General features: G+C 42.3%; 2 protein-coding genes across 13 annotated transcripts in view; one reads left to right on the top strand and one right to left on the bottom strand.

Annotated features, from left to right (window-relative positions):
• LOC111834728 (NHS-like protein 1) overlaps positions 1 to 2,779 on the top strand; it is an 84,505-nt gene extending 81,726 nt beyond the window's left edge. For all 9 annotated transcript variants that reach the window (XM_023794326.2, XM_023794325.2, XM_023794328.2 and 6 more), the window contains one exon: positions 677 to 2,779. In XM_023794326.2, the coding sequence (XP_023650094.2) occupies positions 677 to 1,310 (634 nt within the window). In that variant the 3' untranslated portion in view covers positions 1,311 to 2,779. The remainder of the gene's footprint in view (positions 1 to 676) is intronic.
• On the bottom strand, positions 2,767 to 16,330 carry cmtr1 (cap methyltransferase 1). Of its 4 annotated transcripts, none has more exons than XM_023794343.2 (25): positions 16,140 to 16,330; positions 15,903 to 16,038; positions 15,670 to 15,786; positions 14,957 to 15,105; positions 14,441 to 14,599; positions 14,261 to 14,353; positions 13,660 to 13,731; positions 13,473 to 13,567; positions 12,543 to 12,615; positions 10,365 to 10,563; positions 10,123 to 10,241; positions 9,592 to 9,688; positions 9,019 to 9,151; positions 8,625 to 8,804; positions 8,110 to 8,166; positions 7,477 to 7,534; positions 7,300 to 7,368; positions 7,055 to 7,186; positions 5,529 to 5,654; positions 5,146 to 5,237; positions 4,984 to 5,052; positions 4,828 to 4,875; positions 4,431 to 4,543; positions 4,213 to 4,321; positions 2,767 to 4,108 (listed from the first exon to the last, which is right to left on the bottom strand). In XM_023794343.2, the coding sequence occupies exons 2-25, from the start codon at positions 15,937 to 15,939 to the stop codon at positions 3,973 to 3,975; spliced, it is 2,532 nt and encodes an 843-aa protein (XP_023650111.1). In that variant the 5' UTR covers positions 15,940 to 16,038; positions 16,140 to 16,330; the 3' UTR covers positions 2,767 to 3,972. The 4 variants fall into 4 exon arrangements, with proteins under 4 accessions (XP_023650111.1, XP_023650114.1, XP_023650112.1 ...); XM_023794346.2 differs by having other exon boundaries at positions 15,983 to 16,038; XM_023794344.2 differs by having other exon boundaries at positions 16,193 to 16,330.
• Between the last annotated feature and the right edge of the window lie 1,409 nt (positions 16,331 to 17,739).

Below are 17,739 nucleotides of genomic sequence, written 5' to 3'. Positions count from 1 at the left end.
TGTTTACCCATACCTGTACAAGCACACATAGACAAAATTTATACCTGTACAAGCACACAGACAAAATTTAAAGCAAAACAAAACTGAAAAACCTAACTGAAATTTTAACGGAGCTGAATGTGAAATCCAGTATCATCTTTTAAATGACAGTATTTCTGATTGTTGGTGAATTTGGCTTATTTCACTTTTTCCCCAGATAGTGACCATGTCCCTGTTATATGTATATGTAGCAGCTTTGAAATTCCCCCCGGAACAGGTCTAGATTACATTAAATGTTGAATTACCATTTTTTTTCTTCTGTTCCTGTGACCCTCTAATCCGTAGTTTTGCTGCACTATGGCTATACTTCAGCTTTGCCTGCCCCATGGAAATCTCCGGCACCTACCATTTGGCACATCTGTGTGTTGTTTAGTGTTCCTTTGCTGTGTAATACTCTGCTCGCAAAAAAGCATCAGTAGAAAGAGGAGGTTTTTTTTTATATTTTATGCTCTAAATATACTGGACTGCATATTTTGGAATTTGTTTCCTACTGAATTCATTCAATTCAACCTTAATAATATTGTTCATCGTTATGTAATATTTAATAAAAAACATAAGTGAGTGTGTGTACCTAGTAATGACCACTTCTTGCTGTATAAGTTACGTGACAGTAGCTTCTAACTTGTGTTAACTGCAGGTCTAAACGTAAAGTTCTGGGTTGGAGGGAGTCTGAGGAGGATCGTCCTCGGGTCCACTCCTCCTCGCCTCCCGTCACGCCCACAGGTGTCTCCCCGGGCTTGGCCTCCCGCCAGCCCACCTCCATCCAGCGCAGCCTCCGCAAGACCACCAGCAATGACAGTTTTAAGGCACTGCTCCTGAAGAAGGGCAGCCGCCCCGAAGGCGGCTTCCGCATGTCCGCTGCCGAAATCCTCAGAAGCACCGACCCCCGGCATCAGAGGGCCCAGTCGGACTCCGCCCTGGAGTCCCCTTCCTCGGGCCCCGGCAGCCCCTGCGACTCTCCGGGCCACGGCCACAGGACGCCCGAGGAGTGGGCCCGCACCGAGGGTCTGCTGCCCCGCTTCTCCCCGGTGTTCCTGAGCAATCGGCATGGGCGCTCGAGCACGCCGCCCTCTGCTGCCAGCAGCAGGTACAACGCCCGCAACCGCATCCTCAGCAGCCCAATGACCGCCATCAGCGAACGGGAGGGTGAGCTAGCTGAGGCCGCAGACTGCTGCGGAACCCCTGAGAGCAGGACTCCGCCAGGGACACCGCCCAGCCCCATCTCCACACCACAGGACAAAGACGGTACTTCACGTGAGGACGGCAGGTAGAAAAGCACTTTAGTTGCCCCCGTTCAAGGGCAGATAGAACTCTCTCAGTGCCCAGGGGAGTAGTCTTAATCAGACCACCAGGCTTGGACACTCATGGTGCTTTTACTGGTCATAAATAATGGGAGGCCAGACCCTAGTATCCATAACAGAATCCATGGTGCTTAGTCTGAAACGTAAAGCAATTCTGCTGCAGCTTTAATTCCACCCAGTCGCTCATTTTGTATGAAAATGTGTACATTGCTTAAAGCAACAGCACACTTCCAAAGCCGACGTAGCCTGACGTTCATTTAGCAGAGCATAGTTTTTGTATTTCATGATCGAAAGCTTAAAGCACTTGTAATGTTAAACATGAAAAAAATTAATTAAGGAAGAGGTACGTGTGAGGAAGGAAGAGTAAAGTGAAAAGTTGGTTCTTGCCGCACTGATTCTTCGACAACGGAACAGGGTTGAATTTTGAGGCCGCTAGTTAGCATGTTGTATTGAGTGGAGGAAAATAAGGGTTTGCGCTACAAGTCTTGCTTGCGCTCCTGTATGATCCCACGCTGAGACTTAAACAGCATAGCATTTCTTTCCTTTCGAGAGGATAAAGCAGCAGCACAGCTGTTCTGTCTTTTGCTTTGACCACACTTGGGCTTTAAGCCCCTGAATTTGGCCAGCGAAGCTGAGATTTTGGTGCTGAATGTCCAGATGCAACTGAAAGGAGAGGTATCGTGAAAAGCCAGGTTTGAGGAGGAAGCGTAGAGGGATGGTGGTCAAGGTTTAGTTCCAAGACTGGTTTGAAGAGCTTGATTTCTAGTTTGTAGATTTTGCACTGTTTTGTTCTTTGTATTTTATGTTTCAGGAATATTAAAATGTATTCTTGTTTTTTCGTTAATTTGAAATAAAATAATTTGGAAAAGAATTTTGAAGGAAAAATCTGTGAAGATTTGGTTACCAAAGGGTGCAATTCAGCGTGTGATTCCTCCCCAAGCCCAAATTCAAAATGATTGCAATAACCTTTTCTTTTTTTGCGGGGGTCAGAATCAGCAGCTGTATGAAGCTTATGCTGCACTACCTGTATGCGTTTTCTAAAATGTGCACGCTTATTGCAAATAAATATAGGCATTAATATCGCATTGTCACATTTCCTCCAATGAGGAATTTAATTTTATTACCATTACTTCTCTGTACTGTTGTTCACACATTTTTTGTGCATGTTGAACACAACATTGTGTTCAAAATGCACATTATTTTGAAATGTTTGTAATACTCTAGATGAGTAGGAATGTCTGGGGGGGCATACTTAAGTGGGCTTTTGTCAGTACTTTAAGCTAAAACGACGTTATCCCAAACCCTGAATCCAGTTGTCTTTAGTTGACTGTCATACATTTCTCTCCCTTTAGCCAGCCTCTGCACAGCATGTCTGTAATCAAGTAACAGATGTGTCCTGTTGGCAGTAAATAAATGGTAAATAAAATTATTTACATTAAGAGTGTCTTTATTAAGTTACGCTAAAATGACATTCTACTCAAACACAGGCATAGACTTGCCTTTCCAATGATCCCCAATATGTTACAAAAAGTGACCAAAGAAGAATTTCAGTGCAGGGGACATACAATTTAAACGGCACAAACAGACGAAATTGTTTAAATAAATAAGGCTCATAAGATGAAAGCATAGCAAGACCAGTCAACTGCAAAGCTGTTTGTGTTTTACTAGTAGTGGTGGTCTGCCTCGGAGTCCCTGCTTCATCCAAAACCTCATACATTCAGGTCTATATATGACTGACCACGACAATTACGAAAAAAAAAATTAAATCCAGCACCAACTCAAAGTTTTATTTCTTTTTCCCTAATGGCTCTGTATACAGAATTCACTTAAACTTCAGACTGCTGGACAGCTCTGCACACCTTTCTTGGGAAGTGAAAAGGATCATCCATCTGAAACATGGATCCTACTCACACACTTGAAACAGGTTATACGTGTTCAGGTTCAGCCTTCTATTTTTAAATAAGCTGCCTTTCGTTTTACTGCTTTTTCCACCCGGAGCTAATCAGCTGAAAATAATTTCCTATCTAATTACATAAGCACAGGCCTTGCTGTACAGTACCTTCACTTCTTTTGGCTGGAAACACCTGGATGAGGAACCTAGATTCCAATTTGGGGATAACTAGCCTTAAAAAGACTTGCTTAGCCTGAACAAATAGAAAAGATAAAATTAAGAGAGAAACTGCATGAGGAACAGTAGTTTTGTTTCATTCCCAAGACATGCCCAACTGCTGGACTGCACAACATTAATTTTGTTTATTGCAAAACCGACGTAGGAGTACAGAATGATCCTCACTCACCGCAGTCAAGTAGTGACGGAGCACTTGGATGCAGGTATAGAAAATTGCCCAAACTAGTTTTTCACTCTAAAAATGCCAAACGGGGATGCCAGGGTCAAACTTCGAAACAGTCAAAGGATTAACCAGCGTATCTCAGTTACCCAAGTAGGCTGGGATCTTAGGGTTTAGATGACTGTAGCATGGATAGACATGAATTGAGTAAGGCTGGGGGTGTCTAAGAAAGCAAGCACAGACAGACAGGCCACATGAAGAGGGTGTGGATTGGCTATAGTCCTTCCTGGTATTAGGTGTCAGATTTGGGCAGACCATATCTCTCTGGGGCCCAAAGCGGCTCCTCAAGGCTGGTAGTGCTGCCGGATGAAGGCCAGAACGTTATCCTTGGACAGCTTCTCAGGGTCCACCCTTGTCTGAGAGTCGTGCACTTTGACGCCATCTTCCCATGCCCAGAAGAGTTGCTCAGAGTGGCACACACTGTGACAAACGGTACAGTTTTTGTTTGTCTGCCGACTGACAGTATCTAACGTTCAGGCAAGGTTTTTGCCCCAAACTAGGTAACTGCATCGAGAGCTACTCACTGGAAGGGAGCCGCAGAATTCTCCGGAAGGTTGTACGAGGATTCTTTCGTCAGCTTGTTGTAGAAGAACTTCCGCTTTGTCGTCTTGCTGTACGCCATTGTCCAGGGCTCTGGGGGGGCGGGGGGGGTGAAGACAGGAATAGCACAAATAACACAGGAAAAATGGCAAGATGCTTCATGGTTGACTGGATTTTTCTGCTAAGCCTTCACACAACTCACCATTCATCGTCTTAATGATGTACAGGCCACTGGGTAGGAAGTGACGGTCGTCCCTGCCGGTATAGGACAAACGTGGGACACCCCCTGAGCTCTTTGTCACCTTCATCTCCAGCCTGGCACCAGCATGGTTGGAGGACACAGGGAATGACCATGTTCATATGTTAACACTCCAGGTGTCAAAATTTAGAGGTAGACCTTAGAAAACCATAAACTTCATGTCCAGCGAGGTAGAGCTGCTGTTGTATATTAGAAAAAAAAACATACAAACGTAACACAAATACATCAAAATGCGTGTGTCTGTGTGGGAATGTGTCCGCAAGTAGAAAGTCACTCTGAGCATCAGCTATATGATTAGATATGAAGCATAAACAAACATTAATTCATGTCCTGGCCTCACCTGATGAATATTTTCTCCATCTCCTCTAATCTGTATACCTCCTTTACTCTGGGGGGGAAAAGGCATAAGATGGAGTAGTGACATATTCATACCAAACCCCTCAAGATATTCAACTTTAAAAGCAGAAAGTAAATGAAACCCTTTAGACTTATTTACCGAATGGGATACATGTCAGGCCGGCTGGGTTTGGATACTGCTCTCACAAACTTCTCTGCCATCTGGATCCTGTCAGGCCAACAAACAAGCCATCCGTTACCTTTTCAGTGTGTCTATGAAGTGTTGATCTGAGATGTGCTCTGGATGACCAAAAGGCTTAACCTCTGGTTAAAGTGCTGGTCCCGGACATCAGTCCCATTCAGCACCAGAGCATCCATGACATGGACGGCGTTGATCCTGCGTTGAGCCTTGCCCTGCAGAAGCATGGGTGCAATGTAAATAAAGCCATGCCAATCAATTAGAGCTGAAATCAAGCGTCCAATGAACTTTTGCTTTATGATCCCCATAGCTTCACAAAATGGTCTCCTTTCTTGAAGATCCCATCTGAGAAACTAATCTGTTCATTTGAATTGCATTTCCCCCCCTTGCTTCAATCCAAAGATGCCATTTCAAGATAAGTAAAAGTACAAGGTAATGTAATAATCGTTGTTGTTGGTGATGAGATCCTCTTAAATGTCTTCCTTCAGGGGAGTCTCAAGGCCCACCTCTCCCTTGAGCTCCTGGACGATCTCCACGCTCAGAAGAGTGTCTCTGGGCAGCTCCAGGTTAAAGTTCTCCAGCTTCTTCCAGCGCAGTGGCATTTTGCCGTCCCACGTGTAGATCTGGGATTTCTGTGATCAGAAGAAACCGGTAAAGATCCATGAAACTTCAGAGTTCTCACAACAAGCCAGACAACAATGGATGCTTTCACAGTTTAAATTGTAGCTGTTCTATCTCATATGGTTCTATGGCAGAGTTTATGCAGGAATCCTAGAGCTGAATTTACTACCTTTTACTACCTTGTTTACTACCTCCACGATATGTTTTACTACCAACAATTGGACAGCTGCCTTTTTTTTGGGGGGGTGGGGGTAAATCTTCATACCCATCATAAATATTAGGCAAATTAATGTTTAACTTTTTATTAAGTATTGTCATTAAATATTATTTGTTTTTTTTTTTTGTAGTGTCAAGTTGAGTTTCGTTTGTCCTTACCTTAACTCTAGCCCTTGGGTTATCCTAACCATAACCCTTAACTCCACCTAATAAAGTCAACTTCACACTTCTTAAAACAAATGACACTTGACAACAGCCATAAACATTAATAAAATTTTATAAGTGTGTCATGTGACACACTCACACACACTAAGACAGACACACATTCTCATACACACAGACTAAAGTAGTGAATTATTTCATCCCGAGGTAACACTGTCGATTAAAAAACTGTCCAAAGAGTCCTTGGAATGGTAATGGGTGGTAACCATTGGTATTTACTGGTTGATGTAACGTAAGATAAAAGTTTGAACATGTCCCAAAGTAAATCTTAACAGAAAAGTTTAACAATTTTACCTTATTTATACAACAGCTGTATTGTATACATGGAGAAATGGTGTCAGCGTCACTCTGATAGGCTATCAATTCCGACTCAGGTCTTGCTAGCACGTATATTATATATTTTTTAATTAGATGAAGTTAAAACACGTAGACAAATGGGAACAAAAGATGGATGATTAAAAATTTACTACTAAGTCAAATTCCATTTACTACCTTTTAATACATTTCAAGGGCCTTAATTTTGTCTGATTTCATTTACTACCGCACAGACACCCTGTACGGTTAGCACTAAACAAAACCAAGACGACAGCTACGAAGGTGAATTATGGATGTCGTTAATTTAACACCATCTTCGGTAAATATAGTAGACAAGAATACTTTTGGAATAAACTGGTTTAGCGTAGGTTTAATGGTATTATGAAACACTAGAAAATGCAAGATCTTGCCTAAAGGTGCCGATACACGGGGCAACTCTTTAGCAATGTTGCCAGGCAATTGCCATCCAGGTGAGACAAAGGGCAACTAATCAGGAGGGTCACAAAAAGTTACCCGCTGCCTGATAAAGTTTTTCAAACAGAAATTTGTTGCCAAGTATCAATGGGAAAATATCAGAGCAACACTGGTCAGCAACACAACCTGACAACATTGCTCAAAAAGTTGTGTATCGTCACCCTAAGAGACGGCCTGCACTTACTCCCATGCCAAGTAAAAAGAGATGATTTCCACCTCCCACCATGCAGCGGTAGTCCAGGACATGGTGCACCTTGTCAAGTGTACTGAAGGTCAGCTGGGTCGGTTTGTAGTTGAAAGATTCGTTGTCCGTACCCTGTGGCATGGGGGGGGGGGGGGGAGACAGGGGTTCAGGTTCATGATCTACTTAGCAACCCAGCACATGTCATTCCACACGACCTTCAGGTACAGCACGAAGACTTTCCCCACCTGCATCAACTCCTGGAATTTACTCCTGGGGTCTGTGCTGGAGGGGGCCACTCTGGCCTTGTCTGGGATCTGCAGGGGAGAGGGAGAGAGGGGAACAGAGCTATTGGAAAGAAAGAGCACTGGGGGGCATTTATATGGATACAGGGGGGGCATTGATGCGGAAGCACTCAGACTAACCCCCCAGAGACTGAGGCACTGCTTCCTGATCTCTGCCTGCCGTCCTTCCGTCAACGTCCTGAAAACACAGGGAGTAACAAGAATGACAACAAGACGAATTCTCTGAGATGCTTTTTTTTCTGCACAAATATCGGTAACACTTTCTATGAATGCCATGTCCAAAAAAAACCTATGAACACATTCATAAAGCATTATAAACATGGTATAACTATTTATAAAAAGGCATAACACAATTTAGCCATGTTTATTATGCATTGTCTATGCTTTATTAAGCACTCATCTATACTGCATTATAATGTAGCACTAAGTATATTTAATTCTTATACTGACCATTATAATGCATTATGAAGGTATCTACAATGCATTACAGGTGATAGCTTCAAGTAAAGTGTTAACCAATTATCGTTCAAAATTACACAGCATATACATTTATTTTATTTATATAAAACTTCCCAACTGTTTCCAAATAAAACTGAAACCATGGTTACTGGGACCTTTTAGCTGAGGAGTCTTATGGAGAATATCCTACTGTTATTTTATAAGGTGAACAGGTAAACATTCTGGGAAAAACAATGGCAAATCTGTACAAGTGAAGCCGCACAGCACTTCAACAAAATGAAAGGGCTGACTTACGAGTCCCGGACATAAGCATGGATTTTAGCCAGGGCTTTAATCTGGATAGCACAGTGCCTTAAAGGGAGAGCAAAATTATACAGCATTAGAATCACCATAGACAATGAAGTGTATAAACATGTTGACAAGACTGTGGCACATTGAGAACATAACCGGAACTAATGGGGTTTGCTGGGCACAAAAAGCACAGAGGAAAAGCTCTGGATAAGCCTCAAAATTTGCTAGTGACCCAAAGGCGTAGGTTTGATTCCAGCATTGGTATGGACGAAATCAGCCCCGATTCTCTCACCTCATTAGACATACACAGTCTATCCACAATAGTGGTAGGTCCCTGCAGTCCATATCCAAATCCACGCCCTTGTTTTACTTAGCCAAGTGGAATTATGAGAATTCTGCAAAAGCACTACTACTCTATTTCTCAACAAGCTTTCATGGAATAGGACCCATAAGTTCCAGGATTGCTCCTGTTCAACCGTTAATAGAGGGAACTGTTCAAAGAAAATATATTTCCCTACTTCTCGTTGGAGATAATCATATAGTTGAAGAAGTCGGTGTCTCCTTTGATGATGTCCAGGGGCACCACCTCATTGACATCCGATTCTTTGTCCCTCAGCTGGTTCAGCTTCAGGTTGATGGTGAACAGGTATTCCCTGACGGGGTCTGACCCGGGCTTCAGCCCTCGACACACCACATACCTTAGAAGGAAATCAGGTGTTGAGTTCCTAAGTCCAAGGTTTATCCAATACTTACAGGCCATTTGATAATGTGAGTCACACTGGTAGGCAATACACACTAATACACAAGGTACATACAGGTTATTAAGATGTATACATTAAGTTGGGTTAGGAACTAGAGGTAGATACAGCTCAAAATTGCAACTAGAACTTTCTCAACTTGCACTGGCAGGACCTCTCAGAGTTGGCAGGTCGGCTTGTGACTGGCTTGAAGAGGGACACCCTCTCGAAGCACAGGTAGAGCAGGTAAATCAGACCGACGCTGAAGGGGGTGAACAGGTCAAAGGTCTTACAGATGAAGTGACCACCTGAGAGAGAGAGACGTAACGATTTGCTGGTGTGTGGATTGCAGCCGGGTTGCAAGTACAGACATGAGCTCAAAACAGGAGGCGAGAAAGATCATGGATGCTTGGAATCAGGAGATGTGCCGCAGAAACACAAAACAGGAAGTTAGGTAAGACAAAATGAAAACACTATTATTCATTCCACTTAACAAGCATAAAATATCAGTCAGTCTCCAGGGAGCTCAACCTCTGGTGCAGAATAAATTGGGTCTTTCTGCCCAACACAAACATCACATTACAAGAGCTTCAATGGAATTGCATTACACATACACTTTTAAAGGAAATAAACTTTCTACTCATCCCAACAAAGGATCAAAGAAGATGAGACAGATACCAGTAACACCTTCCAATGCTGACGGGGCACAGAGCAGACGAAGCAGTGAACCTCCAAACAGGCCCCTTACCTGTCCTGACGGTGGACAAAGCGGTGAGGAACTGACAGAGCAGCAGCTGTTTACTAAGGATCTCCTGGATGTTCTCCTGTCCCTCCACTGAAAAGCCCTGCATGAGGACAGGCAGCTGGTTAGGTCATAATACAGGACAAAGGGGACCCACAATGCCACCGCCATACTCCACAGACATCAACAGAAAGAGTCCACATGAGCACCAGAGACAGGGAGAAAAATGGAAGTCATCACATCGGAGAACTCAGGAACAGTTTCTACCCAACTGCAATCAGACTCATGAACAATCAGTAGCCTTGTGTCTCCTCCACTGCTACCCACACACATACTGTACTTCCGCCACTGTCTCTTTATTCCTGGGATTCTGGTCTTATTTATTTATTTACTCATTGTCTTGTTGTCTAGCCATCTTGTTGTCTATGTTCACTGTCTGCAGGAGCACATGCAAGCAAGCATTTCATTGTACATGGTACTCGTACTTGTATTGAATTGAAAGATGGGATGAACCATGCAGGATTGATCGCTCCTTACCCCATCCGCCATAAGGAAGTGCAGCCCTCGCCTGTCCGTGTTCTCCATGATAAAATTCCGGAAGGCGGTGATGTTTTCCGGCCTGGTGATGTCGCCGTCTCCATCGATCCCTCCCTCCCCTGCATTAAACACAAAGGAATTCTTGCGGGTTTCCATGGCGACAGATCTTACTTGATCTTACAGATCTTACAGATCTTACAGATCATGCTTACGGAGGGGTTCTGCGTGTTGGAAAGCCTCACCGTAGTAGGGTTCAAAGAGCTCGCTGGGCGCGGCAAAGAAGTCCTCCAGTTTGAAGTCGTTGGGCCCCCGCAGCGTCATGCCAAAGCCCTTGGCATGCCAACGGCGCCTCCACAGGACATACTCGGAAAAACCTCCTGGGCCGGCACACACGTCCCCGAAGTACAGCAGTTCCCCCGCCTTGTCTCGCGTGCACGGCTTCTGCGGGTCAAAAAGCAAGCAGTGCATCACGATGCCAACCCCCTATTTATTTAAGCAATAACATGCGAAAAGGAGTGCGGTTGTGCTCCAGTATATCATGGCTGTGATTCAGTCATAGGCACTCATAAAACGTCTCTTGTCCAATCAGATTTCTTGGTCAGAAATAACTGTTGTACAAGTTTCCTTATTTCATCCGTGCAAATAACTATTGGCACTATGTGTGTTCTCTCTTTGCGCTATGAGTTTGTGTCTGCATCTGTGCACTTTGAGTTCCTTTGCTGATGTATGAAAACGAATTTCCCTCAGAATCAATAACATATACATCATCTTATTAAGCGCACACCTGGAAAACTCATCCCAAAGAAGACAAGGCTTTCTCCATCGCTTGAGCAGTTATTCAGTTGTGTTGTCTCTAAATGCCACGCCAGCATCTAGGGTTATATTCATGGCTGATATACACTGACAGAGCACCCCCAGCCCCCCCCCCCCCTGCCAGAACATGCCACCCTCAGAGAGACTGAGTGGAAAAACACGCTGCAACTGGCTTTAGTCAGGGGAAATCTGAAACAAGCGATTATCTTCTTAAATTAAAAGCAGTTGAACTCGACAGGGTTTCTGTCAAGGGCCAGAGGACCATCGACAATGAATTGATAGAAGAATCTAGTTTCCTGACAACATACAAGTGACTAAATTTGCTTTGTGATGTAGTCCCTGTATAGCCAATAATGTAATAACTACTGCTAATGTAATAACTAGGGGTGGCACGGTTCACAAAACCCACGGTTCGGTTTGTATCACGGTTTTAGGGTCACGGTTTTCGGTTCTGTACGGTTCTTGTTATTTTTTCTTTTAATCTTTAACACTCCAGAAATGTACTTCAGCATATGATATATAGCTTAATTATCCACAATTTAGGATACAGTATTAAAAAAGTTATATCATGCAATCATGCATAAACTGAATTTGACTTAAAGCACATTATTAAAATTATTAAACATTATTAATCCCAGAACAGTAATAAAATAAAAGTCTTGCTAAATGCTAAAAGAATAGATCGCTTTAATCGCTATTACAGTTGGGTATGGGCACGCGGTCTTATTTAGAAAACATACAAAAAGAGACGCATATAATGTTTAATCATTCGTTTTATATATATATATATATATATATATATATATATATATATATATATATATATATATATATATATATATATATATAAATAAAACTTGAAAAAAATTGGTATTAATTATATTGAATGTTCTTGAGTAATCGATAAAATCAGTTTCTGTGTATGTACAAGACATTAATCTGTAATAGTGCAAAATATGTCCAGGCGAAATGTCTAGTATGATCATCTGGCAATTATATCATGTTGTACATTGATCGGACGATCGAGGCATGACACTCACTGGAGTGCTTTGTCACAGATAACTTAATTTTCTTTAACAAAGTGCCTAACTGCACATTAAATTAAGTCACACAACAAAGGCGCACAACAGTGTTCAGATGTTGTGCTATCGGTCGGCTGAAATTTAAACGTTTTCTTCAGAGACAGGGTGGTAACGCCGAAAACACGAGCTAAACGCAGCAAACGAAAGGCTATCGGAAATTACTTACTTTACCGGAACTACGTCACACCTCTCTGTGCATATAGCCTATTCTTTCACGCGAAAGGGAAACACACTGACGTCACATACGGGGCACGAGGCTACATTGCGCATGTCATGAACCGTCGAACCGTGCGACGCATGCATGCTCCGAACCGAGACAAGCGAACCGAACGGTTCGGTTTTTTTTCATGAACCGTGCCATCCCTAGTAATAACTACCAATAACTCAATTCATTAAATTAGTAATTAGTAAATTAGTGTGAGTATGTGACCGGTGATGGACTCCAAACTCACTGACACCAGTTATGGGGAAAGAGATGGAAAGGGAGAGACAGGCAGCAGCATGTTGCGAAAGTGGAGCCTTTACCCTCTGAGAGTCCTTCGGATTGGTAAACATATAGTCAAAGACGTGGTCGATGTTGCCCATTTTCATCGCTGCCCTGAGAAGAGCAAAGGGTACCGGATTAAAATAAGGCAAGACGTAAATGCAGCAGCAGAAATAAACCAGGAATACTAATGAGACACAATCTTAGTAATTCTTCTACATTACAGCCACCCTGCTGCTTGCTTCTTTGTGCTCCATATAACACAATGACATCAACAAATATATGTTATGCAATTGCAAGTGCATGAAACAAGGACATCTTTTAAAGTACATTGGTACTGCTGTTTGACCCAGTCAGGGCTATTCAAAGCTGTATCTTTCCACAGGCTATTTACCTCTGAAAGGAAGTCTATGTCTCTGTACATCCTATTTCTGAACTTTTTACGTACTTTTAATGAATTAAAAAAAAAAAAAAATCATATACACTACGCCTTGACTTTTGGAGAAGCATTGCGGCATTTGACTAGAACTAAAACTGTCCTTACATGCTCCAGCTTATGTGGCACTGAATAATTTCCTGCTTATATTATTCTCCCTATGTACATGTTCTGAACTGAACTGGCAAGATGGATGCTGAATTCATAAAATCACAAATAACATAAAAAAAAAATGTTTCAATGAAAATCAGCAAGGGTATTTTCGAATTTTTCATACTATCCAGACATTTTACCACGGTATACGTTTTTTTGATGGTATTTTCAAAAGCAACGGTACTCCGATATTTTGATATCTTGGCATCAAGTCGTCACCCCACAATAAAATGCATTAGTTAAAATGCATATAATCTGTTGTTTCTAAAAGGATAGCTAAACGTACAGGACCCTGACATGCCTGCTCTTGCACCATCACTTATCTGGCTGAGATCTAGTAGTGGATTATCCACGCAGTAGCATGAAGACAGAGGCTGACTACCTGTTGAGGAAGATGCCTCCCCGGATGGTCTCGTACGGGTTGGACCGAGTTCGCGCACGCCGCATTTCCTCCCCCTCGAGGTCGTCAAAGATGGACTGGGGAGGAGTGGGACAGGCGCAGATGTCACACACGGTCCAGGCACGGCCATCCCCTGAACACGGCCCCCCAGAGCTGCCTCACGCCTCACCTTACACCTCAGCAGGCTGTGCAGGAGGTCTTCACTGCAAAACTCAGTCTCATCATCAATCTTCAGCTTCCTCTTAAAAAGAAGAAAAAAAAACACCAAAAAGATCAGTTCTAACAACATTCCTCAACATCTGAAGGTATGAAGCTACAGATGCTAAGCTAACCAAGGGTGAATCTCAATATGCGTACTTGACCAGACTTGTGTTCTCGTGTACCCGTTTTATGTCATCCTCCATTGCTGGAGACCAGCTCCAATATGGTCTTTGCATTCTTGGTATTGAGATTTACCCCAAGTCCCAGAACTATGGACCGCTAATGATATTTTCCCCAGCATGAACAACATCTGCAGTATTATTAGACCCAATCCTATACGAGTATCAGTCATTTTCAAGCAATACGTTACAATGATATCATAATATCAATGCCAATATTTGTCTAAATGCTGCTAGATGTTGTATCACTAGACTGGCTTCCCCTCCAATGTGCCCACTGCATTGTGCTCTTTGGGATTAACTTCCGGGTCACCATGGTCCTCTTCTGGATAAGCGGTATGGAAAATGGATGGATGGAATTGTGCAAAGACCCACGAGGGGAAAACAAACCTCCCCGGTAGTCATCCAGTCGGCCAGCTCCTCTGCGTCAGGCATCTCCGTTGAGCTCTCAGGGAACCAGGTAACTTCTTCCACCGCGCTGGGCTGAGAAGGAAAGGGAAGCACGCTGCTTACACGCAGAGCAGCGATCTGCATTGTGGCTGTTGGCAGGAGGTGAGCAGTGCCAGGTACCTCCGGCTCGTCCTGCCAGTCCACGTTGAGCTCTCCCTGAAAGCCTTTCAGGGTGAGGCCGAGACCCCTGCGCCCACGCTGCGTTGATGCCTCGACTATCTCTCGCCGGCCCTGTCCGAATTTCCCCAGCCCTTCGCCCTCTCGAAAGCCCATCTTGGCCTATGAGTGGCAGGTAGATGAAAGATTAGATTCAAAGTAAAAATGAAAAACAAAAATGGTGATTTAGCATCAACCTGTTGCTACATTTCACTTTATATGCACTTTAACTGTACTAAGAACATTATTTCATTTAAAAATTTTTATATTATTTATAATTATATACATTATTTACATTTTTTATATTGCTGGATTGCTTTGCATGATTCCCAAAAGTAAATTCCTTGTATGTAAAAGTACTTGGAGATAATTAATTCTGACTCTGATTCTAAAGTTAAAGAAAGTCAATGCAAAAAAAATAATGGCCCTAAAGTCTGAGCCAGTTAAAGGCTGAAGGACAGAGGCCATGTAACTTCTCACCATAAGTTTCTGTGACACACTGTTGTACATAGAAAACTTGTTGGAGGACGTGTCCTGGGAGCTTTCTGACTGTGATCCATGATGAGATGGGGAGGGTTTCAAGGGCCTCTGCTCTTCAGCATCACTGTGAGAGTCACTCTGACTGGAGTCTGAAACATGCACAGGAGACCAAGTGCAACACAATGTAACACAAAAAGTGTGCAGTACAGAGTGTGATGCATGCACACTGCCTAGATACACTCAACAACTGATGCTCGGCTGATGGAAAATGATGTATGGGCAGGGCTGGACTGGTCATCTGACATACTGGGCACTTTCCCGGTGGGCTAATGGCATGTGGGCAATGGGGGACCCCAAAGTCCAAGGCTGACTTTTAATCCCAATCGAGCCCCGTATGAATATTCTGTACAGCTGAAGAACTCATATCAAATTCAGAATTTCCCACTGGGATCAATCAAGTACATTCTAATTCTAATTTAGCACTCTTTTTGTGAAAGACTGAGTTTTTATACCTACCCAAAAGTTAATACATTGAAAATGTTAACTCTAGAATATAAGAATAATATATAGAATTAATAAATTCTAATTAAACATGCAATTCTTTATTTTTAAATATCATTTTACAGGACACAATGACTCAATGTTTAGACCTGGACCTAATTACACCTAGTATTTTTACGGAACGTTTTGTTAATAAACAGAAAACATCGTACCCTGGCTGCTTGATATGAACGATTTCTCGTCGTCATATTCATCAAAACTAGAATCATCCAAGCGCTTCTTCTTTTTCTTGAGATGGTCAACCTGCTCCACCCTTCGCTTCATCTTGGCTGGGAAGCGTACGAAAACATAATAAGATTACAGCCAACTGCTGTAAATACCAACATAGTGGAGTGTGGGAATGAGTCTGCAGTGTCAAGCAAAAGTATATTACAACAAAACAGACCTCTGTGTACTATATTGAGACAACTGGACTTTCTCATCGCCCCGCTCCCTGTCACCAAGGTCGATTCTGTTGGGACTTGCCTGCAAACTGTGCAGTTAAACCCTCAATCTGTCACACTGGCTTCTCATCTGAGGTTCTGTTTGGTGTGAACACAATTGGTTAGCAAACTAGCTAACAAGTGGCTTGGAATTAATATTTCGACTGTGCGACTGAGCTTCTGCTTTGTCCACAACGCACTTTGCAGAACTTAAAGGACGGACTCATCACATCGAAACAAACCAGTCTCTTACTGGATTTGCGTCACAAGTATAAAAGCCCGTAGAACCAGAACAACTGACTGAAACACATTCACTTAAATCTTCTTCCTTCTCCGTTTTCAGCGCGGCAACCTTATTTCGGTCCGTCGCCAGAAAATACGTCACTGGTCCTTCCCGTTCATGGTCTCAATTAAGTGACGTAACCAGCTCGAATTCAGACCTCGCCTGTTCATTATAGTGCCTGCATTATTCCGGTGTGGACGGCGCCGTCATTTTAATTTGTTGTAATGAATTCTACTTTAACCAGTCCATGTTTTTGGAACCATTTGCTGGAATTAGGCTTAAGGCAAACAATAACATGTATAAATTTTTACTACACACTGATAAAGTACGGTAATTGTTTAAGAAGCTATACCAGTAGATTTTCTGGTATTGGATTACCTAGGTTAGAAGGTTCTTTTTGCTTCTTATTTTTAAAATATTAATAATCCAGGTTTTTACAAGACTCTAACACTTCTTATCTGTTGAATGGCAACAAATGAACATTAACTTAACATTAAATGAAAACAAACTAAAAACCAGTTCATTTACAATTTCGGTTTTTTGGGCTGGTGATTTTTTCTTTTAATTCTAAAAACTGATACAAAATATGACCAAAAAAAAAAAAAAACATTCATTTAATGCAAGCCACTAGAGTGAAATGTCAAAATATCTAACCTTTTGATGTTATCCTAATATAAAGTAGATTATGTTTTTATTGACAGATATGCCAGTTAATGTCCAGCCATGACTCTAATTCTACTGAATCCTGGAATCAATTCACATCATTTTCAGTCTCAGCGTCTGTTCTGTCTGTGGTATGTTATTGTTTGCCACAGATTCCTTTAAACTTAAATGGAAATTATGATGAGGCTTATCCACTATGTCAAAACATTTGCCAGATTTAAATCCAGCTGCATTCTTGCGCTGTACCTCAAAGACTCAAAGGCAGAAGCGAGTCAAATGACTACAGTCCACATTCCGGGTGCGAGTAACAGAGGGAGACATGACCTGACCTCCAACCACGGAGACCCCAGCTGTGCCATATGAACCAGAAAACATGCATCACCCCTTAATTCAGTCTGTGAATATGCTGATGGGTTCAGTGGACATCAACATGACAGGCTACAAATTTCAAAATCTCACTGTGCACATCAAGTCATTTGGTGACACCCAGTAGAGAAGAAGAAAAGAACATTCTGGAATCCGACTAAATATACACATACATGACAGCATTTAAAAATAAATGCTTATTTACTGGTTTAAAACAAATACTAGCAACAAAGTAGTGGCCGTGAATACTGTCATTACATTGATAAAAAACATTAAAAAAAAATGTTATTATTTTAAAATTGTTTATTAATGTATGGCTGTAATGAACATTTACTATAATATGGTGTATTAAGTTATTCCCTGTAACAGGCAAAATCCTTTGTAAGGTACAGTATTTGTAGCTCACAACAAAGACCTCTAGAAAGTTGTCATTTCACATGAACAGCCCCACTAATAATAGTGACAGATATGTCGATGTAGCAGTTTCA

Source organism: Paramormyrops kingsleyae, chromosome 14 (genome assembly GCF_048594095.1).
Source record: "Paramormyrops kingsleyae isolate MSU_618 chromosome 14, PKINGS_0.4, whole genome shotgun sequence".
In the NCBI taxonomy this organism is placed as follows: domain Eukaryota; kingdom Metazoa; phylum Chordata; class Actinopteri; order Osteoglossiformes; family Mormyridae; genus Paramormyrops; species Paramormyrops kingsleyae.
This window is presented reverse-complemented; position numbering and strand designations above follow the sequence as displayed.